The sequence below is a fragment of the Phoxinus phoxinus genome (genome assembly GCF_949152265.1).
Source record: "Phoxinus phoxinus genome assembly, chromosome: 13".
NCBI lineage: Eukaryota > Metazoa > Chordata > Actinopteri > Cypriniformes > Leuciscidae > Phoxinus > Phoxinus phoxinus.
The window spans coordinates 9,734,413-9,758,800 of NC_136888.1; the positions used below are offsets into that span (position 1 = coordinate 9,734,413).

The window sequence follows — 24,388 nt, forward strand, 5'->3', positions numbered from 1 at the left end:
TAAATCAACTACATGTAGTTGCGGTTATTATAGTTAAAGTGATTCATCTTTCATAAAAATAAATGTTTCCAGAAAGACAAAACACTTACTCCGACCTTAGGCTCTCTATGGTTCAATGGAGGATACGGCTTTGCGGCCCTTGAGCGCCCCCTGGAGGAAGAGCCTGCATGCCGCAGACTACAGTAACGTGTGCCACTAATGGTCGAACTCGACAGCTGTCGAGCAGGGTTCAGTTCCAGAGATACGACATTTTATTTGCTAAAATAACATATTGATCGATGCATTGGGATTTAGAGAACATAAGCAGTGTGTGATTATCAGGGTGTCCAGAAGGGAACCGTTTAGTGGACGGATATGGACCACGTCGAGTCAACACTGAACTATAACGTTAGACAACAAGGTACAGAGAAAATTAGCCTACTTCTGTTTGCAATCAAAATACTTGATTCATTTACCCTGCACCAAGAACGTGACATAATATATATGATATACAATGCAATATTTTTGTGGTTACATTATATAATATTATTTGAACTGTAAAATTGCATAAAAAATACAATAATATTCTGCATTATAAATTGCACATTATTTATTACATTATTATTAAACATTATTTAAAGGTAACGTTACACTATCTAGCGCAGAGGTGGGGAACGTCGGTCCTGGAGAGCCACTGTCCTGCACAGTTTAGCTGGTTCAGGTGTGTTTGATTAGGGTTGGAAGCTAAACTCTGCAGGACAGTGGCTCTCCAGGACCGACGTTCGCCACCCCTGACCTAAGTTAGCGGTTAAAAGAAAACTGCATTAATCTTGCAGATGCAGAAGAACATTGTTTTGATTGTGTTTCGGTTCTGCGTGGCTCAGCAGATGAATATGGTTCTTTCTCATAACTAAACATTCACTATTAGGCTATAGTATAATTAGTTTAGATGTAATGTTAGGAGGATCACAAGCAGACTGGCTGAAGATGTTAACGTACTCGCTATAACCATTAACTTTACACGGTAACGTTACTTCCTTGAAAATAAATTCCAGCACAGCTAACAATGGTGAAATTAAATTACCCTTCACAATAGATAATGTTTTACAATGAATTTGAGCTATTTATCTGTTTAACAAAATATCTTAACGTTACTCACCTGCTGAGTAAAAACGCCATCCCTGCGTCGCCGTTACAACATTTCAAATCTCCTCCAAATAACCGAGCCAATGTTGATTCTGGTTTTATTACTATCGCCGGTCTCTTTTTGTTCCTCTGTTCAGCGTTTTTCTAAAACGGGTGATTCCCCGGAGCTTCAAATCAACCTTTCTCGCTCGTTGTGACAATTAACCTGTAACTTACCACTCCCACTGTCCCACCCACACCGTCAAAGTAGCATGGCACCAGCACATACGCGTGCACCCAAAACAATTACCTGGCTTCCCAGCATGAGGCGGCAGATTCGTCAAATACAATTTTCCACGAATAAACGAAATGTTAGTATCATTAGTGGACTGGGTGGTTTCTCTGTTCTCATGTAGGCATATTTTACGCAGTTTGAGGGAGAGTTTTAGCTTTTCATCTCTCGCCTCGCAAGCCACGCCCACGTTATGTTTGTTTTAATGGAAACTGACTATGATGCTTTAAATAAATTTGAGCACTTTAAATGAAGATTTTTTTCTTTGTGTAGCTTATATCGCTAGTGTATAGGCAGTATTTTGGGCTATATTTAAATATATGAAAGCTATAAATGGATCATTTGCGTTTTGAGGTTATACAAAAATATTTGGTTTATAATTATCTTTAACATTTATGAAAATTGGATGAAAAAAAATAGGATACAGTATTTTCAGAACAATACTAGAGACTGTTTCATCATTCATATTGAATGCAAGGTCATTACACGGGAGCAAATGGAGAAAACTGCAAGTCTTTCACATTGTATTTAAGATAGCCTATGCATTTTATCCATCTAATCATCAACTCAATGACCTTTGACTTGCTAGTGTCATCCTTTACTTTCAGAGCTACAGGAACTATTTTTATTTTATTGACTATAATATTTTACAATTTATGCTATAGGCTACTATTTGCAATTTTATTCATAGTTATTATATTGCAACTATATTATACTCATTCTGTATTTTTGGTTGCTAAAGTAATAATAATATAGGTTAGTAATAATAATAATATGCTATAGAATTAAACTGCCACATTGTATATTGAACTATTACATCTGACCTTATATTACAAACATATTTCATAAATTTAAACCGGACTCAAGTTGTACTACAATTAAATGTTTTACCGCTGTAACAAACGTTTAAGGATTATCTTATAATTAGGGGTCCAAGCTGTGATGTTAATGTTGCCCACTAGATGGAGCCACAGAATACAGAATCTTTTAAAGTCGCCCTGTGGTGAAAATCAAGTTCTTAATGTTGTTTATTGTGGTGTTTTTAATATGCTTTAAGAAAAATCATGTGCAAATTCATAAGGCAACAACATTGCTGAGATTTTCTGGTGTTTCTGACGTCACAAACTACCTTGCAGGCGGGCAGGCTTTAGCATATCAACTGCATATCAATATTATCCTGATGTATTTTTCTGTTGATATGAAAAAACGGGTACATTTAGCAATATAACGGGTGAATTATGTACGTGATGTATATTATGATGAACTATAAGTTGTTCAAAGCCTTTGTAAGGATAAGGATTATTAAAAGGCAGCTGTCTGACTCTGAGATGGTGAACGGGAACTTTAGGTTATTACGTAACCCCGGTTCTCTGATAACATGAGTGAGGTATCTCACGATGGGAAACGCCTCTGGGCGTGAGATCCTGGAAGCACCAATCACACCACGTCTGTCAGTTGACAGACCAATCACAACAGTGATGCGGGAGTCCCCCCTCCCTAATATATACCATTGCAATGCCGGGTGGTCCCTACTTCATTCTCTGCATATCTCTTCTCCATGCACTGCATGGAGGGAAGTGTGGTGAGATACCTCACTCATGTTATCAGAGAACCGGGGTTACGTAAGTAACCTAAAGTTCTCTTTCAAACATTCGGGGATTATCTATATATTGTCTATATATTTTATGGGATATAGACAACTCCCGTATTGCAGATATGCTGTCTGAAGCAGGCATGTCAACCAACTCAGTGATGTATGTAAATAATAAACACACATGTTTATTTTTATTTTTTTTACACACTTAGGACAGAACGAGCTAGTGATGGCTCAGTGACATCCAGTCTATAAAATCGAACAAATGTGTGAGGCGAAGCACCAACTTGCTGCAGCACATGTGTCCTCAACTGACACGCCCTTAAACAGTGCTCATGAGGTAGCCAAACCTCTGGTAGAATGTGCCCTCAGCCCCTCCGGAGGACAGAGACCCATGCCATTATAACTTAAAGGACAAGTTCTGTATTTTACACTTAAAGCCCTGTTTACAGACCGTATCTGATGAAATAGAACGGTTAAGATTAAAATTTGGACACATGCTCCTGTCCCGAGAATTTTAGGTTTATTTAGCTTTTGTGGACCTATTTTGCCGAACGCGTCACACCCAGATTCTTCCGTTGAGAGCTTGAATAATAGACACCAGTTGGTGGCGATAATGCACCTTTGCCAATTGCAAGCAAACCGCTGGCATTTCATTGAATACACAGAAGAAGCAGAAGAAGAAGCGGCGGAGGAATATCGTACCTCACACAGCACATTCAATACAAGTCAATGGAGGTGGACAAACACTACGATAAAACCTGTTGGAAAGCATCTTTTTCAGCGATTTTTTTTGGGATCATATCAGTGAACACCCCTGACCACTCGGTGAGTTTCACGTCTTTGTAAACGAAAGTTTAATGTGTTTTAGGAAGGAATCTGCCAGTGCACATAGACAACCATTGTGGGGGTGGGGGGGGGGGAAAGCTAAATAAACCTAAAATTCTCGGGACAGGAGCATGTGTCCAAAGTTTAATCTTAACCGTTCTATTTCATCAGATACGATCTGTAAACAGGGCTTTAAGTGTAAAATACCGAACTTGTCCTTTAATATAATAGCTTCCACTACCCAGTGGGACAGGCGCTGACGCGAAATAGGTTTCCCTTTGTGAGAATCAGCCCATGAAACAAATAACTGATTACTCTTCCTTAGTGCTTTCGTTCTGTCCACATAGTGACGCAACGCCCGGACAGGGCACAAGCAATGAAGCCGCGCATCCTCTGACGAGGAAAAAGGCTGCGGATGGAAAGCCAGTTATTCCACTTGTTTACATGCGAGAGCTGACTCGCTAACTTTAGGCACAAACGCTGGATTCGTTTTGAGAGTTACTCTCGAGTAATCCAAAGTGAACTGCATACAGGAGTTATGAACCGATAGCGCGTGAAATTCACTAACCCGCTTTGCGGTCGAAAGAGCCAATAATAAAGCAGCCTTTAGCGAAAGGAGCTTTAATTCCACACTTTCTATAGGCTCAAAAGGGGGCGTAGATAGTGCGTTAAGGACCACAGACAGATCCCACGGCGGAATCAAAGGCTTTGAAACCCTGTTCAAACGCCGTGCACCTCTCATAAACCTGCATACAAGCGGTGTTGACCTATAGTGTTTCTGTCCGTACTCTCTTACCCTTCTTAAAGTTGGAAAGATCAGACTCAGTGGAGGAAATGCGTACAGTAGTGCGTTTGGCCACTGGTGTGCCAGAGCATCCACACCCATAGGCGCACCGTCTCTCGCCAGAGAAAAGGGGCGAAGAGATCTACGGGCTGGGTTTGGTGTCCCAACATCCATTTGCCTCCCCATCTCTTCCATAAGCTCCGCTTGAGAGAGGTGGCATTAAGAGCCTTTACTGCCAGTGCAGAAGAACCATAAATCTTCTGAAAAACCGAGGCTGTTAGGCGCTCAGTGTGTCCTGGCAGTGAAGCTGAAGCCGAGGAAAAGGCTGCCCTGCGGTCAGGGTGGAGATGATGTGCAACTGACAACTCAACCGGAGGGGAATTTGACATCCCTAACTCCTCCATGTTATCGACATCCAGCCTAGAAAATCCTTTTACAGGAACCCTGTGTGAAAAAGGCTTATCCCAGAAACGTTTCATCTCTGAAACGCACGCTGGAATGAGCTGTTTAGCTGATGGAGCACGTGGCGGCAGTCTCTTTCCGTCATAGAGATCTCTCTCCGTCTCCTGTGACTGCCATTCTATGGAGAGTTTTGCCGCCGCCCTCCGGCACATTTCCAGTAGGTCTAGCTCCGCCTGATCTGGGGAGGGTGAACCTTCGCATATCGCGCTGTCAGGCCGGGAGGGATTTGGCAGGAGGATCGCATCGTCGTCATCCTCCTCTCCGTCCTCCTCCAACAGACGAGTGATGGCCTCGTCGTCATCATCGTCCTCCTCTCTTACATCCGTAAAATATCCAAAGAGAGGAGGTAGTTGGGGGGGGGAGACTTCGCCCATAAATACGCCCCAGCTGCATGACGCAGGGGGCTGTTTATTCTCCTCCGTGGGTGGCGGAGAAAAGCAGGGATCTCCCTTGTTAGTGGCCGCGACCCGCACTCTTCTCTCTAGCACCCTTGACGGGAAGGGAGAACAGTGAGGACAGCACTCGGGGGTTCGCGAGGCCTGCTTGAGCGTGTCTCACCCGAAGGCATGCGATGCACAACGGATGAGGATCCCCGTGAAGTTTCTGCCTTTGGTCCGCAGCTTGCAGATCTAACGTTAGTCGTTGCCATATTAAATTATAGTTTTCCAAGCTCACACAATGTGCAACTCAGAAGGAGTATATAAGAGAATTTGCCATAACACGTTAATTCTCTTAGTATACCAGAATAATTTAAAATCACTGTTACAGTGAAAATCTAAAAAGACCCGCTAACAAAACAGCTGCGTTCGGTGACGTACCTTAACGGCTCGTCTCAGAACAGTTAAACAACTATCTTGAAGACAGGTCCTGCTAATAAAGCATAGCTTCCTATTTAATCTTCACGGGGAAGAGATCGAGAATGAAGTAGGGACCACCCGGCAGTGGTATATATTAGGGAGGGGGGACTCCCGCATCACTGTCGTGATTGGTCTGTCAACTGACAGACGTGGTGTGATTGGTGCTTCCAGGATCTCACGCCCAGAGGCGTTTCCCATAGTGAGATACCGAGTGAATGTTTGAAAGAGAACATGGTTTGTGTAACATTTGCAACACATCAAGCAAAAGGCTAATCTTAAAAACACCACACATAAATAACATTAAAAACTTTTTTCACCACAGGGAGACTTTAAAACTCAACTTTGATCAGCAAAATTACATATTTAAATGTTTTTTCCTGTGAAAAAAAAAATGTCTCCATACCTTAAAATACCTTGAATGCAACTCTACAACAATGCTTCATTTAATAGCGGTAAATAATTACCCCGCCTCCACTCACTCACACCAGCCCAGAGATCCAATCGGTTAACTTACTGTAGTAAACATGGCATAATAGCAAATGGAAATACTGGTTTAATTCAGCCATACATGTTTGAACCAGAAACTGATTCAGAAGAAGTGAAAGAGTGAATTATACAGGCTCGTATACAAGTCAATGTATCAGAATGGTAATGCATTAATGTTCTTTAAGACAAACCATCTGCAAATGTTTGAAATGTTTTTATTTTATTCATTTTTATTGCATGTTTCTGTCATTTTTATTTCTATTTAGTTTTTATTCATTTTTATTTGTTTTAGTTATTTTAGTACTTCGTTAAACTACACAAAAATGCGAAATCTTGCCTTTGCAAGCAGTTTCATGTTTTATTTCAGTTAACTGTATTTATTTTTATGGTTCTGGTTTTAGATTTAATCATAATAACTGGCCCAAACAGCACTCTAGCAGAAAGATGTGTAAATATGAGACAATCTTGCAGATATGCGACAGTGGGCCTTATTTAGTGCTAACTAATGTTTTAATTTACACTGTTGTCTCACACAACAGAGAAAACTATGGCTTCGGCACAACCTCCAAACTTCTCCTGGGTGGACCCTGGTAAGGTGGCAGGACTGGCAATGCCACGAATGACGGCCCACTATCAGTACCTGCTGGACAACGGCTTCAAGCACCTGGTGACCCTGTGCGAGCGCAAACCTCCTTACCACGACACCTGTCCAGACCTCACCCTTCATCACATCAGGATTCACGACTTCTGCGCCCCCACGTTTGATCAGATCAAAAGATTCTTGTCCATAGTGGAGGACGCCAATGCGAGAGTACAGGTAAAACAGTCTTCATGCACATCTGTGTTCTGCAAATATGTATAATTAAGCATCTCTGTGTTTGTCTACTGGACTTTGGCAGGCTGTTGCGGTGCACTGTTTGCATGGTTTTGGTCGGACGGGGACGATGCTCGCCTGCTACCTGGTGAAGAACAGGAAGATCAGTGGAATCGACGCCATTAATGAGATAAGAAGCATACGCCGAGGGTCTATTGAAACCCGAGAGCAGGAACAAATCGTGGTGCAGTTTCATCAACAAAATAAGGTGTAAAATAATCAAATGTTTATATTTTTGATGCAGATGCTTACGAATAATGTTATATAAAGCAATAAAGAATTATTTATTTCCAATGTATGTATTTATTTTTTGATGATCTTGACCTTATGGACAAGGCTGTACAGGTTGCTATCACTGAAAAACATGAAAAAGCAGTGCAACTGTATTAAAGTCACTAAAACATCCTGCTATTTCCACTATTAATACATTCCTATGGTATATTTATATGACAGTGCACTTTCACAGTTTCACAATAATATTTATATGAATGTGAAAAGCAGTGGTGAATTTAGATAAACTATGCCACCTTTTTAGGAACTGAAATGAAAAAGTGGCCTATCTTATACAATTTTAAAACTCGCATGCGGTTCAGGAGGATCTGGAAACAAATCATGAACTATTCAGCCTTGTTAGCTTTTTTAAAGGGCACCTATTATGGAATTTTGAAATTTACCTTTCATGTAGTGTGTAACATAGATCTAAGTGAACAAAAACATCCTGCAAAGTTTGAAATATGAAAGTGCACCGTATATAAAGTTATTGTCTTTCAAAAGTAAGAGTCGACTCAGAGTCATTTTTATGAATCGTTAGAAGACCGAAGCTTTTTCTCTGACTAGATGACGTCACCTTGTCAAGTTATTTGAATACGATACGCCCACTTATTGCGCTCCAAGGCCAGGGAAAATATCATGGCGACGAGACGCTGTGTTCTGAAGTGCGACTCAAAAGCAAACCTTTTTTCATCTGCCCAAGGAGGAGCATTTGAAGACTAAGTGGTTACAATTCATACAACTATACCACAGAAGTATAGTCCGAGCCTGTGCTTTACTCGCGCCATTTTCAAGACGATTGCTTTACCAACTTAAATGCAATCAAACTTGGATTCGCGAGCCGGCTGATATTGAAGGAAGGTTCAGTTCCAAGTGTATTTGCATCAGCTTCCTCCTCCGTATCACAACCTGTAAGTGTTATTAATAATTGTTGCTTTTATGTTTTATGTAGTATGCTTAATAATTATTTTGTTTGTTGTGTAAGCACCGTTTAGCTTCTAGGTCTTCAATGGCAATTGTATTGAGATATGTGAAGTGTTTGTCGTTGTTTTCGGAGTTGTCTTAAAGAATAGAGTAATACCTCGTAGTAACGTAACGTTTTTTTTTTTTTTGTAAAAACGTTTATGCATCGGGCTAACGCAAACAAAGACTGATTGTGCTTTTACAATATGAACTCTGGGCTATGCTCGCTAACATAACATTAAATTCTTTATCTTATTTTTAGTTTTTTACTACAAACTACAAAGCAGTGGACTATAATAATTATTATAACACAATTTAATTGATAAAAGCATCATTGTACTCCGTGTTAAACAATAAGTATTATCTATGTAAACACTGGTGGGTCATCTGACCAATCAACGCAGATTAGCGTCGCGCAGAGGAGGGGTTTGAAAAATGAGTCGTTGAACGATTCATTTGGGAGTCGGTGAGCAAATCAGGTAAAAATAAATGCATATTATACGACAACAAAAGTGTTTTTTGTCATTGCATGCATGTAAAACTGTTGTTGGGGACTCCCTAAACAACATTAGGAACATTTTAAATGTCATAATAGGTGCCCTTTAAGACACCAGATTGTCTAAATGATGGTAGCCTCCAGAAAAAAATGTATCTTAGTGGTTTGCCTTTTCATCAGGACACTTTACTTGAAGCGACCATTTCCAAAGAAAACAGCTGCTGACGCTCCTTAAAGCTCAGATTCTCTGGGGCTCGCTGTGTTTTGAAGCTTTTGTGATCCATTTCACTGTAACAGTATAAAAAAAACAGATTATTACATGTTTTTGTAAATAACCAATGTGTGAAACAAAAAGATGTCACAATGGCTATGTTAGAATAGACATTTTAAAATGATCATTATTCTTATTTAAATACATTTTTTGTGAGTTTTGTCCTACAGAATAAAAAATCAATACCATCATAATTAAAAACTCTGGGTAACAAGTAAACAATAAAACACAATGACAAACAACAGTTAATGATATAGTAAAGATAGAACTGAACTGGGATCTCAGAATCATTTTCATAAATGTCAGATTAAGACAATTATAAATTCATTACTGGGCTTGAATCCTTACTTGATTGTACATACAGTAGTTCACACATACAGTAAAATTCATGTTAAAATGTATCAAAAATTATCCATCAGGATTTTGAATAACTTTTATTTGTTCGTCTCTCAATCATCAGTGTATTGCACTGCATTATATGCTTTAAAACTACAGTTTTGATCATAAAACTAAGCATTTAAATATCATGTTACTAAGACATATTATTGGCAGATTTATAAAGTGACAACTGATATTTATATACATCAAGTATTATACCCTTATAAAGGTCTCACTAACAGAAAATCTTACTTTTTGACCATATAATATCATACCAAATTGCATATTTTTGCTCTGAATAAAATTGTTTTTTTCTTCCTCAAGTGTGAGTTCCATATTCTCACTATCAAACTATATGAGCCATAAAAGCCCGATGTATCAAATATGATACTCAACAAAAAACGGAAACTTTAAAATAAAATAAAACTAATTTCCTGCCAGCATTTTTGTTAGCCACCGCCAGTTTTTAAATGATTTTCACAAAACTTTTATCGCCCCCCAAATATTTTGTTCATTCATTCTCTTTTTTTTTTGAATCCATAATTGAATGTGGTTAAGTTTAATTTAAAAAAAGCAAAGACTTTTTTCAATGACTACAACGTGCATTAAGCAAAGCTTCTATGGCCCTGTACCAAATGGCACCTTAAACCCTCATTCACTATTCCCTCTGTTAGTCCACTAATACTGATGAGTTGAAGGATTAAATAAAGACGACTGAGCGAAATTGAACAACTTTTGAGCGTACATCGGTTGTCCTCTCGATAGTGCGGTGCGATGTGGGATTGAATGAGTGAACTCAATAATGTCCACCATGGTTTCAGACACCACTACAAATGGCTATCCCCTCAAATAGTACTCTATTTGAGGGTATAGGCCCTATAGGGGGTGATTTCGGATTCAGCCCTGGTTTCTGCTTCTTCTTCACTTGTGTTTTGATCCGGAGATTCTGTACTCTTTCAGTAGATGTGTAATAGCGCCCCCTACCGTATAACACTGAAAACATAGATTGCCGGAAAATTCCGTCAATGGCAGGAAAAGAGTTAATATTTTGTCTAAAAGGTACTATAAACTGTTCCACTTCGAACTAGTCAAAACATTTTAGACTATCATTTAATATTTCAGGCTTTACGGGGTTAAATTGAACTGAAAAGTCATTAAATTATGATTAAAATAAACACAATCTGAGAAATATTGACTAAAGTAAACAATGAAAATGACACTCTCCCCTATCTTGGAGAGTTAAAAAGCTGAATTGCAGTGAAGAATTATGAAGTTGAAGTTGAGACTTACCTAGAAGAGAACTTCATGTCATATCCCATAGATTCATGTTTGATTCCATCTGCAATTCCAGAAATCAATGTCAGACAAATGTATCAAGTCTAAACCAAGTAATCTAAACCTAGTAATCCGTGATTGTCAGTGAAATACTGTCCAATACCTTTCAAACTCTCCTCTTGAGAAAAGTGTCCTTCCTTCTGCTGGTCAGCCCCGCTTTCCTTCTTCTCACAGTTACTCTAGGATGACATTAATAACATGTGTTTTAGTGTTTAAGTGTCTCTCGGTATGTGGTGTGATGTTTTTAATACCTCTGTTTCATATGTGTTTTATTGCGGTTGCATTCAAAGAGAAAATCTCCCAAAAATTTAAATTAGCCCATGAATTACCCTGGCGGGTTAATAAAGGCCCTCTGAAGTGAAGCGTAAGCTCTGACGCCTTGCGCGGTTCAAACAAACAGGGCTGGGCAACCGAGTTCTCTGCGTAAATCATGAGCTAATTTTCATTTTTGGGTGAACTATCCCTTTAAGTAGTTTTGTTATTCTGATGTTTCATACACATACAGTAAGAAAACTCACCACTACATCACTTCCTGTCTGAAACCTGTTCCGTTCTGCCCCGGAATGACTCTCGTCATCCTCATCTTCATCCCCGTTGTGCTGGTACTCCTCTAGTCTCCTCTGGAACTGCAGCTCTAGAGAGAGTCTGCGCAGACGTTCACTCTCCTCCAGGGTGCGCCACACTTTAGCCTGCAGATGCTGCACTTCCTGTCCCAGCAGGTCTGTAGTAGCGAGTTTACTAGTCTTCTCGACCACTTCCTGCTCAAGATTAGCACTTAAACGTTCTGAGGCGGTGTTATTCTGGGATGTCTTCACAGATGAGTGGAAGACAACAGTTTTTTTCTTGAGGACCTGCTGTGGTCTTTGAGGTGGTGATGTATTGCACCGATGGTGTGCTGGAGACATCGTTTGGGTTTCCGCAGGCTGGCGGAAAGTGCTAAATGAAAGACTGTTGGCTTGTGGCGAGTAGGGGACGTCCATTCGTTTCGGCTGCGATAGAGGGACGGACTGGGTGGTTGTCGGGATCTTCCAGAGTCCATTTTTGTGTCCCAAGCTGGAATCCATTGGGCTTATGGTTGTAAAGCTGTTCCATTTGCTCAGTTCTTGCTGTTTCTTCAAGTATCTTGATCTGTCCACAAGAGGGCGTCCTTTTTCTGTACTCCAAAGATTGTCTTGAGAATGTGCCTGTTTCTGTGAGATTCAACAGTTATTCTTTGTGAATGTGGGCGCAATAGAATATTAATTTGTGTGTGTACACACACACACACACACTTATATATATAGAGAGAAATATAGTGAAATATTATGACAACTGACTAGTAAAGACATTTACACTTGTAAATCGGCCAAAACACGTTTTTATTTTTAAATCTAGTGTTTTGCACATGTTTCTGTGATGGGTGTGTTTAGGTTTAGAGGCAGGGGTTTGGGTTAGGCCAAATAAAATATAATTGACCCGATATAAAAAATCAATGGAAGTTAGGTCTATGCCATGTTCTCACTAATATAGTGTGTGTGTGTGTGTGTGTGTGTGTGTGTGTGTGTGTGTGTGTGTGTGTGTGTGTGTGTGTGTGTGTGTGTGTGTGTGTGTGTGTGTGTGTGTGTGTGTGTGTGTGTGTGTGTGTGTGTGTGTGTGTGTGTGTGTGTGTGTGTGTGTGTGTATCACAACTAGCCCCGGTCTCCTCTATCTGCACACAGTTATTTTGCTTCTGATGAAAAGATTATGGAAGCACAAATATCAAACATGGCAATAAAAGTGCAACACAAATACCATAATGTTGATCTTTTGCAGATCCCTGGAGAATGCAGAAATATGCTGAGGTTTTTCTGTGGTTCCGGGTACTTTATTGCTGTGCAGTTTGGATGCTGGCAGGGTCAGATATTCTCTGTGATAAGTTTCTGTGTTTAAAAGAGTGTTTCTGGGTTTCACCTGGGGTGAGATATAGAAATATATGAGATAACATAGTGAGGTCAAAAGAGCAAACACATGTATCCGTACTAGGGTTATTATTATTAACTAAAACTCACACCAATACCATAAAAATATTATTTGAAATAAAATAAACATATACATATACATACATACATGCATATATATTCAGTATATATATATATATATATATAAATAAATAAATAAACTATAATAGTATAGGCTATCAAATAATATATCAATGATACTCACAGAATCCATTAAATTGTCAGTGGATAAAGATAGCATTATCTTTTCATGGAGAACTGGATCAACAGGCGTATCTGACGGAAACAGAAATAGAGCTTAACAACCCAAAAACAAACAAAAAATGATGTGCAAATATAAACACTCACATGTCAGGTTGGGATTTGAACGATACTCCAGTTTCTTCTTGAGCAATTTCTGGTTTTGTTTTGTGTTTGCTCTGCTGACTGAGTGCTGGTTTCTAAAGGTTCCTGGTGGTCTTGATGGACCAGAATCTGATGGTTCGGCACGGTCACAGAGATCAGAGACACTGGACTTCTGCTTTGACTGTCCACCATTATCATGATCTAACAAACATGAAACAAACGCATGCAAATATTTAAAAACCATAGATTATATATTGGCTGTACAAACATTGCTCCCACAATGACTGATTTTTAATTTAAGTGTTTCAAAGGGTTAATGCATAATTATTGTAATTAAATGTGCATAATATTTACTACCTTTAGACGTTGTTTGTGGCGGCTGGGTAAATACTCCCTCAAACCCGTAATATACAGCTGCTGACTTGAGAGTTTCCAGTGTTACAACTGATCCAGTGTGCATCATTATCTCTGCAGCCCTGAAAATGATCATTATTAAATCAGTTTTCATTTCTAAATGTGCATCAGACCTTGTCATGCCTTGTCATACACAAATAAGAGTCTTAAATCATACTAAATAATTAAGTAATATTTCACCTTTCCTGTGACACTCCCATGAGACTTTTGCCATCCACACTCAGTAACTGATCTCCTGGATTCAGTCTGCCATCCTTCAACAAAACTCAATAGTAAATAATATGATGCAAATAGGATCATTTATGGCTCATGCTTTCGTTTTTTGCACAAAGATACTGACCACATTTGCTGCTCCTCCCTGGACAACAGATTTGATAAAAATGCCAAGCTTCTCCTGTCCAGCCCCCTGAATATATAAATGTTATATGGAACACAAATTAAGATATTTTGATGAAATCTGAGAGCTTTCTGTTCCTTCATAGACAGCTATGCAACTACTACGTTGACTCTTAACTGTCATAAAGAGATTGTAAAACGAATCCATATTATTAATTGAGCGGTTTAGTCCAATTCTGAAGAGACTTGATCCTTTTTTTTTTTTGATGAACAGATTGAATTTTAGGCTTTCATTCAGATATAAGCATTCATCAAACACATCAGTTGTGATAAATGGAAGCTCAAGCATGTTCGCTTGACGTGCGAGACTTCATTCTCGTGTTATGCAGCACGTTTGAGCTTCAGCAAGAACCAATGAGGTTCATTTTTGTGTTCATTGTTTTGTTAGTTGACAGTGCATTAACCAATGTTAACAGACACAACTGTTAACTAATGTAGTTAACTAATGTTAACTAATTAAACCTTATTGTAAATTGCTACAAAATGACTATTAATTGAATTTAGTCTTACCTTGGCAGCTACTATGCTCACTCCCATTCCTCCATGCAAAGGTTTCTTTAGAGTTATTTTCACTGGATCAGGTTTCTAATATTGATAACATAACATGTATAAAGATGTTTCGGAGTTAATGGAGAAAATCTTTAAGTAAGCTTAAACTGAATAACAGTTAATGCATCAACAGCTCCTCCATAGTACAGATGTACTTGATGTATAAGGACGAGGTTCATTACTACCTCAATTATTAGCAATTTTTAGGAATTGTTTACTTTAATTTATGTTTTATCTGTAAATAAGCAACATACCCAAGTTGAACACTCTGTGGAACAATCTGACAGGCCAAAGAAAATGGTCCAAGTCCCGACACAGATGGAATGAGAAACTAATTTGCAGAGACCTAGAAAATTCACAAGTTCATCAGTTTTTGATAACCATTAAAAAATAATGAATAGATGTATGTATTTTAAGCTAAGTCTATGTATTGACTTTTAACATGATAGTTCACCCAAAAATTTACTCACCCTCGTGTCGTTCCAAACCTGTAAGTCTTTCGTTAATCTTTGAAACACAAATTTAAAATATTTTTAATGAAACCTGAAATATTTTTGTCCCTCCATTAAAAGTCCAGGTAACCAAACCTTGATTGACACACACAGGGCACAACACGTAAGCTCAAACATGCAAACCAGATACTGTACGGTTTGTTCTAGCACGCACAAGTATTTAACATATTTGCCATACAGTATGTGATGGACTCTATGTATCTTTGTTTACATGTGAATTAAAGCCTAAATTAAATCTGTTCATCATATAAAGTGGTTGTGTCTCTTCACAAGACTTGGATTAAACTACTCGATTCATAAAATTAATTTTACGACATCTTTATGACCTTCCTAGTCTTCCTAGCCTTTTTGTACAGGTAACCAAAATTTAGAAGATCCGACTAAAGTCTTATGGGTTTGGAACGACACGAGTGTGAGTAAATGAAGTACATAACAATGTTTATCTTAATGATAAAGTAAAAGCTTTTCAATGCCATTATTATATGTTTTTCTGCACATATCAGTGTGGATATATCTTAAGACATCTTATTTCACAGATAAAATAAGTTCTGATATTATATTGCCATAAAATTATGGTAAAACTTTACAATAAGGTCTCATTTGTTAATGCAATAGCTAACATAAAGTAACAATGAACGAGTGATATTCTTGTGGCGTTTATTAACATTTGTTAACATTAGTTAAAAATACAAATGTTTTTTGTTTGTTTGGTAGTTGACAGTGCATTATTACCCAAATTAGCATACACAACGTTTGCATTTAAAAACAAATGTATTAGTAAATGTTGAAATTAACATTAACTAAGACTACTAAAACCTCTCGGGTTTACTTAAAAATATCTTAATTTGTGTTTCAAAGATTAACCAAAGTCTTATGGGTCTGGAACTACATGAATGTGAGTAAATGCTGACAAAAAAAAAAAAAAAAAAATATCCTTTAATGCTTTAGCAATATTATTGATTTGACTGCACCGACACCATTGGATGACACTGTTTTCTGCAGAGCTGCTTTGAATTGAAATTAACTGATTAATTGATTAACTTTACAAGTTGAACTGAACTGAATCAACATCGAACTGTCCTTAGCTGAATAATTACAGTATTGTCTTTTTAGAGCTGCTTTATAGCCCAATTGAACTCTGTTTGCATCATTAATCCTTATTTCCCTATTTATCGCTGTAAAGCTGCTTTGAAACTATCTGCATTGTAAGCGCTATATAAATAAAGGTACTTGTCTTGAATAGTACCTTTGTGACAGATGGGCTCTAAAAACTCCTGAAATCCCTTGGGAATGCCACGCATGGAATCACATGAATACCCGTCCTCGGGCAGCAGGAAAGGCAGGTGAAGCTCTAGTTCCTCTTCCAGTCGGATATCTCCTCCCTCTCTTCTCAGAACGTCTGTTGTGGTCTCCGCCAAGGCGGCTACGCGCTCTGTCAGTGCCTATGAATGACAAACTCTTCCAGTAGGACATCACAACAATTATGCATACCTGTTTTGATTTCCGTGTGAGTTATCATTTTCCATCACTTACGGGTGGAAAGTGGGGTTGATTTGGGGCGTAGTGATATTTGGTCATCAGTGCTCTTAGCTGTAGGGAGTTCAGCTTGTAACATGTGGACTGAATCATCAGAGCGTCGCGTGTAGAGTAAGAAGTCATGGTCAGGAGCATCGTCGCCTGAGGAGAAGCAGCATTTTTAAGGAAATAGCTATCCTAACCCGGATGGGTCAGATCTTTTGATGTTGATAAAGATCTAAATACATTTTTTTGGGGGGAAAAAACACTCTTAAAAATATAAAGTTCCAAAAAAGGGGGTTTCACAGCCATGCCATGAACCAATTTTAGTTCCCTTTTCAGCTAACTGTTTTTAATGGGATAGTTCACCCTAAAATTAACAGGTACAATGAAGAAGTCTTGTATTATCCCTTAATCACCAGAAAAACTTCCACAAAGACACGGTTCCTGTCTTACTCTGAATTGAACAACTATTTGTAACTACACCATGCACACTCTTATAAACAAAGGTTCTTGATTTGGCAGTGTTGGATCCATGAAGAACCTTTATCATCCATAGAACCTTTTCATTGAACAAAATCTTCCATATAGTGGAAAAATGGCCTTTAAAATATCAAAATGCTCTTCACACTAAGAAAAAATAATGGTTCTTTGAATAACAGTTTACTGAAAGTTTCTTAAGGGAACCAAAAATGGTTATTTGATGGCATCACTGGGGGAAAAAACATTGAAACCTTTATTTCTAAGACTGTATAAAGAATTTGGCAAAGGTCCCAAGGATGTTAAACGTTCTTCACACAACCATAGATGCCAATAAATAACCTTTATTTTTAAGAGTGTACATCATTTTGCGTCGTGTATTTCTCATCATCTTTTTTCAGATACGCTACCTGGATTATACGGCTGAGATGGCAGTCAACAGCCAGCTCCAGCCCTTGTCTTTCTGCCCAGGCCTCTATGTGTCTCAGACGCTGCTGCAGAGTTTTGCCCCAGTAGTTAGAGCACAGCTTTGACCCCGGTGCAGTGAACCGGTTCAAGATCCAGGCCCCCATGAAGTGGAAAAGTTGAGAAAAGAGCTGGATGCTCAGAGCAGGGTTGACCCGACACCTTCGGAGCAAACTCATGGTCTTTATGAGAATGTTCAAGACGCCTTCTAAAAAAACCCAATTCAGAACAGAACAAAATATTCATTTGCTATACCGTACACAACCATGTGCAATGTCACCATCTTTAATCCAGATGTTTTATCATCTGAAGCAACTTAAGGTTGTTTTTTGCTCAACTGCACAATGCTAAAAGTTCACTGAGCACCATTTGTGGGCTCTGGACTATGAATTATGGCTAACAGTATACAGACGAAGAACTAGCCTCACTCTTCAGTCAACAATATCTTTTCCCGGCTACAACGGGAGTTCCCACGGGACTTCAGCGCGAGACTACAGCTAGCCGTCTAAAACACTATTTAGGTGAATTTAAACAATGGCTAAGTTGCTAAACGCATCTTGTTGTCATGTAAGGACCCTGTTAATGTTGGACAGACATTTTAATTGCATTTTGTGTCTGTTAAGAGGCACAAAAACACTCTTTATGAATATTCCCCCATAACTGCCGTTTTAGCTGAGTGGGAGCTCTCGGCATTAGCGGTAGCAGCTCCGTGTTGCAAGCACCAATCCGGTTCGTTTTTTTTTTTTCTATAGACAGTACTCACAAAGGTATAACGATCAAGATTAACTTAAAAATTGCCCGGAGTTCTCCTTTAACTAACCACAATACTTTCTGATTGTAACATGCATTTTCTGTGAAGCTGCTTTTGAAACAATATGTATTGTGAAATGCGCTAGATATACTTGAATTAAACTGCATTTGAAAAAAGAGATAAATAAGAATGTGGGCTTACCCATTTCTGTTGCCTGAGCTGTTTCCTTTTTTACATCAGCAAAGAATGCAGGCAAGTGGTTTTCGAGATCAACCTGAAGCCAATGTGACAGGTACCTGAGGAAACATTAACGCTTCATTAAACGGTCAAAATACATCGCCCTTGCTGCAAACATCACAACAATGACGCTTGTATCATACCTGAAAGCCTGTTGCACAAGTTGAGCAAGAGTGTTTTGAGCCTGGAGTGTGATGGGACACAGATCTCTGTCCCGTCTGACAAAGTTCAGGAGCTCAGATGCGTTGGCCATCCAGAAGGCAAGAGCCACCGCGATGTTCCTCTGTTTCTAAACGGGAAACACAGACACAATTATCAGGGAATTTGATCTTGAAGTCATGGAGTAATAATAGATTTTTGAATCTACCTCAATGATGTCTTGAATCAAGCTCACAATCTTGTCAAATATAATGCAGAGTCTCTGTTCGGTCTGTTGTTGAGGTTTATTCCTCTGCCCGGGTTGGCTGGTTAAAAATCGCCCAACCAGATAAAACACATATGCAGGCGAGAGCTTAAAGTGAACCGTGGAGCTGTTGATGTCATTTATCACAGCGCGCACGAAAGAGTCCTCATCTGAAACAGAAATCAATGACGTAAAACACAAATGACCTGCAGTGCAGAGAATTGTGTATTTGTGCAGGCAGAGTTATTTTATTGTGCCAGGATAAACAAATGTACCTTTTTCCTTTAAAGAAATGCTGATTGGGAGATTCCATTTCACTTTCAAGTCTTGTGTTTTGCTGTAATGAAAAGGGAAAATTCTAAAATACTATATTTTTTGGGATAATGAATGTTGCTTTAACAGGGATATACTCTTAAAACAGAGTTTGGAAGGATTTACTGATTTCAGCAAATGGCAAACATTTAAAAAAAAAACACCAAACAGTTGATAGAATTTATAATTACTTATTATGATTTTATATCACCTTCCCTGTAAAAAAAATATTTTCATGATTTTTTTAATTACAACATTTTTTCTTTTGTAAAATCAACTTAATAATTCATGTGGTTCAGATAACACAATATTTTGAGTTTCTGGTGATTAAACCAATCTCCTTCATTGTATTAACTGACAAATTTAAGACAACCAGGTAACTCAATTTTTTATTTTTTTTTACAGTGTTGACCTTTTTAACGTATAAGCATCTAGGGTGACATTTTAATGATATTGTTATTGTATTATATTAAGTTTTATTATAGGCACAGAAACCTAAATATAGATTTTGACATAAGATATTTGCTAATAAGGGTTTTTGAGAATCTTTCGTTCACAAAGTGTTTTGTATATTTTTCTAATATACATTTTTTACTTTTCATTACATTCGCTAGCTTTTCAGGGTTCAACCAACTGATCACATTAAAGTAACATTAAAGTTGTGATATTTTCACTGGCGTCTACAAAACCTTTTATAATATGGATATTTGCACACACTCAATAAGATGCCTGTTTTTTTTATAGTTTAAACAGTTAAAGTAACAATAAACAAATTAGGTTTTTATATACTAAATCTTTATGATAAGTTTAATTTTTAGCACTCCACCTCAAACGGATCACAAATGCTTCTAGAACAAAAATCTTTTACGTTAAGATTGTCATGCTGTGGTCAACAACAAAAAGATTTCCTACCTGTTCGTTTTACTTTCAGAGACATCGTTCTTCGACATGTGACTGCGAGAAACTTCTTTTTTCGTCTCTTTCTTTTTACTCTTCTCTTTCCTTGATAATGTCCTTTTAAAATTCTCGATTACCCCAACTTTTTCCTTATTTTCCAGACAGCCATTCTTAAAAAAAGTGTTTAATTCACTCCAAAATCCTGATACAAAACTAATTGGTAACACTTACAATAAGGTCATATTAGTTGATACAGAACAAAAAAATAACATTTGTTAACATTATTTTTTAATGTCAGCTCAGGTAAAGTCAACAGATAGATTTTTTAAATAATATATTAGCAAATAATAAAATGATCTATGTTAATGTGTTTTAGAATAATAGTTAATTCATGTTGACTAACTAATGTTAACAAATGAAACCGTATTATAAAATGTTACCAAAATTTAACTTTTACTATATTTGATTTAGTAGAATGACAGTGAGTCAGCAAACCTGTGAAGATACAGAAGTGTCATTCCTCAAGACAAATCGGCCCTCTGTATCTTTACTCCAGTTGAGTTGAACCACCAAGGGCTTTTCTGAAAGGTCCAGTTGTCTATCCTCTAAAAACACAGAATATTAAGTGACTGGCAAGAAGATGCAATGTTTCAAAACAAGAGTAAAATTCCTGCTTTCACCTTGATTTTTTAAGACCTCAAATAATGAATATGGGAAAGGATTTAGTGTCTCATCACACTGAATCTTCTCCAGCAGGGTTTCAATGACCTCTTGTGTGGTAGTGGAGCTTGAGATACAAATGCATTTGGTGGCACAGTTCCCTGAAATATGGTCTTGGAGGTAGAAACGAACAACTCCGTGGAATACAGAGTCCTAAAGAATTAAAAAAGACGCACATCATTTCAATTGTGAACACAGAAACACTGTAATCAAACTAAATGAAATAATAAAAAATTAAAAACTCACAAAATTCGGTTTCTTTTATATCTAAATTATCATTGACAGCAATGATATTAAATGGAAACACGTGGAGAGTTTTGCTAACTCTACTTCTCAGATTTCTCTCCAAAGAAAAAGTCCCCAGCAATCTCACATCTAAACTCTTTCTCAAAATATAGATTTACCAAAAGTCAAAGATCGCAGTATGAATCAGCAAATTCTTCAAAGGCCAAATGATCTGATGCTATTCACATGCATTTTTTTTGCCTATTTTTCCTACTGAAATTTAGGGGGGGGGACTTAATAGGACTTAAAAAACCCAATAAATATTTCCACTCTGAATAGTTTGAAAGTGTAAAATTGTACAGTAGTTCTAACATTACAAAAAAAAAAAAGTGTTCACCTCATCAGGATCCGTGATCTCAAACAGGCTGAGTCGGTTTGAATTCCACTGTCGAATGTTCTCCTGAAGTCTCCTGCGCTCCTCTGGACCCCGTTCAGCGCCATGGTCCGAATCAAGAGCATTCCTTCGCTTTTGCTTCATAGCTTGACAAGCTTTGTTTATCACAAAGATATTTTTAATAGTTTATATTTTTCGCAGTCAAAGCTGCTGAGGTTCACTAACCTTAAAACTATTCTCACGTCAAATGCCTGGCACTGATTTTTTTCCCCAGCCGGTTTAACATTCAGACTGATGGTTGATTGTTCAGGGTTGTTTGTCCCATTAACACACAACAGTTGAAAGGCTAACCTCATTTCCCATCATGCCCTAATGTAATGGCTACAGCAACACTGACGTAGAAAACGGGGAGGGTCTTAATTTGGCCATTCAAGCTTAATTTAGAGAATAAAATGCTCTAGTTTGAGTGCCCATATGATTGTAAACTTATTTTTTTTGTCAAATACATTTAGTAAACTGAAATTCAGTGAAAGAAATGACACAATCTGCATAGCTCTTCTGAACTAGAAGAACTAGATTGGGTGTTGCTGAACGAGCCCCAAAAATGAATGCAATGAATTTATCCTTTTGTTCAGATTCATACACTAACGTATAACGTTATAATAGAGAATATATAGGTCACCACGTATTAATTAACATAATTGTGTGTCTCGCATCTCTTCATTAAAAGTGAGTTTCATGGATGACTGGATGTGAATTATCAGCATGAATATAAAACAGCTTAAAGAAACACTAACATACTTCATATGACTATATCACCCAGAACACTGAAATACATATAGACATTATGATGAGGATGAGGATACATGAGGATATACATAAGAAAGAGGGGGGGGGGGGGGGGGGGGGTAACAAGTAAGGCTGTTATTACTTTAACAAGCTAATCTGCTATCATACAAATTTGTTAACATATTAGTAATAGTATGTTATACAGAAGCACTTGCTGTATGAGCGCAATAAAATCAAGCTGCATGCACCACTTTTCACCATGATGATAACTAAAACCAACATTAAATTATTCTAAATTAGCATAACAAAACATTAATCACTACAAAATCTCCCAATTAACATTAATCTTGCGCAAAACCCCCCATTATATTACATTTAATTTTACCATTTACTCTCCCTTTCGAGTGCCATCGGCAAAGCATGCTGGAAAATAGACATCCCAGCCGTTTCAGTTAAACTTAAGTTTGTCTAAATTAAAATAAATAATTTCATAAAACTCAAAACAATGAAACAGTTCAGGTTACTTAAAATATATCAGTTCTGTGAACTTGAAAGGAAAAGAAAATACTCGTAAAAGTTAATTTGACTGAACTCGTTTAATTTAAGTTTGTCCTACTCAAACCAATTCATTATTTTGAGCGTTAGGGTTTACAGTGTAATTTTAGTTTGATTCGTTTTTTTAATTTAACTAAATTATGAATTAAACATCTGTAAACATAACATACACTCTTAAGAAAAATGGTTCTAAAGGGTTCTTCGGCTTGTAACAATAGCAAAATCGGTTTTTATAAGGTTTTTAAAGATTTATTATAAAAACGGTTTATTATTTTCCCAAAATGCAATAAATTCATGACATCTTTTTTTAGAGTGTACACTCAATACCTCCACAGTATATATTTCCCAGGAACTAGGACTGTTAACACACTTTCTCTGGTGAAGAAGGCACAGCAGCGGCTGTACTTTCTAAGGTCACTGAGGAAAATCCCAGCAGCTGCTTGTGTCCTTCTACCATTGCTCCGTCGAAAGCGTACTATATAGCCTGGCTCCGCCCTCCTATGTCCTTCCGCTCAATTTTCATTTTCCTTCAGAACTACGTCTGGGCTTGTGGTATATTCTTGGGTTTTCTCTGATCAATTTTTTACCGGTCTAATCAGCGAACAGAGGGAGTGGTTGAGAACGATGACGTTTGAGGTTGTGCTCTAGTTTGAGTTGACATACGTCACGAGACTCACGTTCAAACGTTAGCGATTGGTTGTGGGCAGATCCAATAGTTTTAAACTTCAACAGAGTACCTGCCTTCAAAGAAGTTAACGCTTGTCAATGGAGAGTGGCCAGACTCTCTGTACAAATGAAATGTTCGCGAGTCTGGTATATCAGGCTACGTACTTGGTGTGGTATGTTGGATGCACTGTGGCAGAGAGAAAAGCTCTGCAGAGAGTCATCAACTCAGCACAGAGAATCATCGGCTCACAGCTGCCTTCACTTGAGGACATTTACAGAACCAGATGCCTATGGGGTGCCAGAAATATAATAAAAGATTCCTCTCACCCTTGCACATCTCTTCACTCTACTGCCATCCGGGAAGGCGTTATCGGTCTTTTAGGACACGTACCTCCAGACTCCTAAACAGTTTTTACCCACGTGCCATCAAGGAACGGAATTAGCTAAAAATGGAAGGACTGTACGTTAAATCTAGGAGGTTGTGCAATAAAGTTTTATTTAATATATTTCTTATTGACTATATTTTATTATTTATACTGTTTTACTTTGTTTTTCTTTTCTATATTTGTCTGTATGCATGCTGATGTACCACTGTGGAGAGGCACATAATTTCGTTGCACAGTTGCAATGACAATAAAGTATTCTAATTCTAAAAAAAAGTGACTGTCATTAAATGGATTTAATCAAACATACAGTAAATTTGGAAGTCAAGTCACATTTATTTATATAGCGCTTTTTACAATACAGATTGTTTCAAAGCAGCTTCACAGAGATAACAGGAAAATAATGCAAA

At 37.8% G+C, this 24,388-nt stretch overlaps 2 protein-coding genes across 5 annotated transcripts; one reads left to right on the forward strand and one right to left on the reverse strand.

Annotated features, from left to right (window-relative positions):
• Nucleotides 1-109: 109 nt before the first annotated feature.
• dusp23b (dual specificity phosphatase 23b) lies at nucleotides 110-10,052 on the forward strand. Its single transcript, XM_079633542.1, has 3 exons — nucleotides 110-400; nucleotides 6,947-7,224; nucleotides 7,307-10,052. Exons 1-3 carry the CDS (start codon nucleotides 355-357, stop codon nucleotides 7,493-7,495), a joined length of 513 nt encoding a protein of 170 aa, XP_079489668.1. The 5' UTR covers nucleotides 110-354; the 3' UTR covers nucleotides 7,496-10,052.
• Nucleotides 7,545-21,964, reverse strand: afdnb (afadin, adherens junction formation factor b). Of its 4 annotated transcripts, XM_079633528.1 has the most exons (25): nucleotides 21,811-21,932; nucleotides 21,589-21,740; nucleotides 20,927-21,119; nucleotides 20,742-20,851; nucleotides 20,262-20,416; nucleotides 19,313-19,374; nucleotides 19,002-19,207; nucleotides 18,778-18,923; nucleotides 18,599-18,693; nucleotides 17,592-17,854; nucleotides 16,720-16,863; nucleotides 16,433-16,628; nucleotides 14,929-15,020; nucleotides 14,636-14,710; nucleotides 14,070-14,135; nucleotides 13,910-13,983; nucleotides 13,673-13,791; nucleotides 13,319-13,516; nucleotides 13,176-13,246; nucleotides 12,765-12,923; nucleotides 11,513-12,184; nucleotides 11,098-11,173; nucleotides 10,950-10,998; nucleotides 9,180-9,298; nucleotides 7,572-7,636 (listed from the first exon to the last, which is right to left on the reverse strand). In XM_079633528.1, exons 2-24 carry the CDS (start codon nucleotides 21,727-21,729, stop codon nucleotides 9,187-9,189), a joined length of 3,474 nt encoding a protein of 1,157 aa, XP_079489654.1. In that variant the 5' UTR covers nucleotides 21,730-21,740; nucleotides 21,811-21,932; the 3' UTR covers nucleotides 7,572-7,636; nucleotides 9,180-9,186. The 4 variants fall into 4 exon arrangements, with proteins under 4 accessions (XP_079489652.1, XP_079489654.1, XP_079489653.1 ...); XM_079633526.1 differs by having other exon boundaries at nucleotides 7,545-7,636; nucleotides 21,589-21,964; XM_079633527.1 differs by lacking the exon at nucleotides 7,572-7,636 and having other exon boundaries at nucleotides 9,162-9,298.
• Nucleotides 21,965-24,388: the final 2,424 nt, after the last annotated feature.

Coding starts and splice junctions, on each gene's coding strand:
- afdnb (XM_079633526.1), bottom strand. CDS start 21,729: ATGAAGCAAAAGCGAAGGAATGCTCTTGATTCGGACCATGGCGCTGAA. Junction 14,136..14,635: donor TGAGCATAGTAGCTGCCAAG/GTAAGACTAAAT, acceptor TTATATATTCAG/GGGGCTGGACAGGAGAAGCT. Junction 12,924..13,175: donor CTGACAATTTAATGGATTCT/GTGAGTATCATT, acceptor ATCTCACCCCAG/GTGAAACCCAGAAACACTCT.
- dusp23b (XM_079633542.1), top strand. CDS start 355: ATGGACCACGTCGAGTCAACACTGAACTATAACGTTAGACAACAAG. Junction 401..6,946: donor CTATAACGTTAGACAACAAG/GTACAGAGAAAA, acceptor CTCACACAACAG/AGAAAACTATGGCTTCGGCA. Junction 7,225..7,306: donor ACGCCAATGCGAGAGTACAG/GTAAAACAGTCT, acceptor GGACTTTGGCAG/GCTGTTGCGGTGCACTGTTT.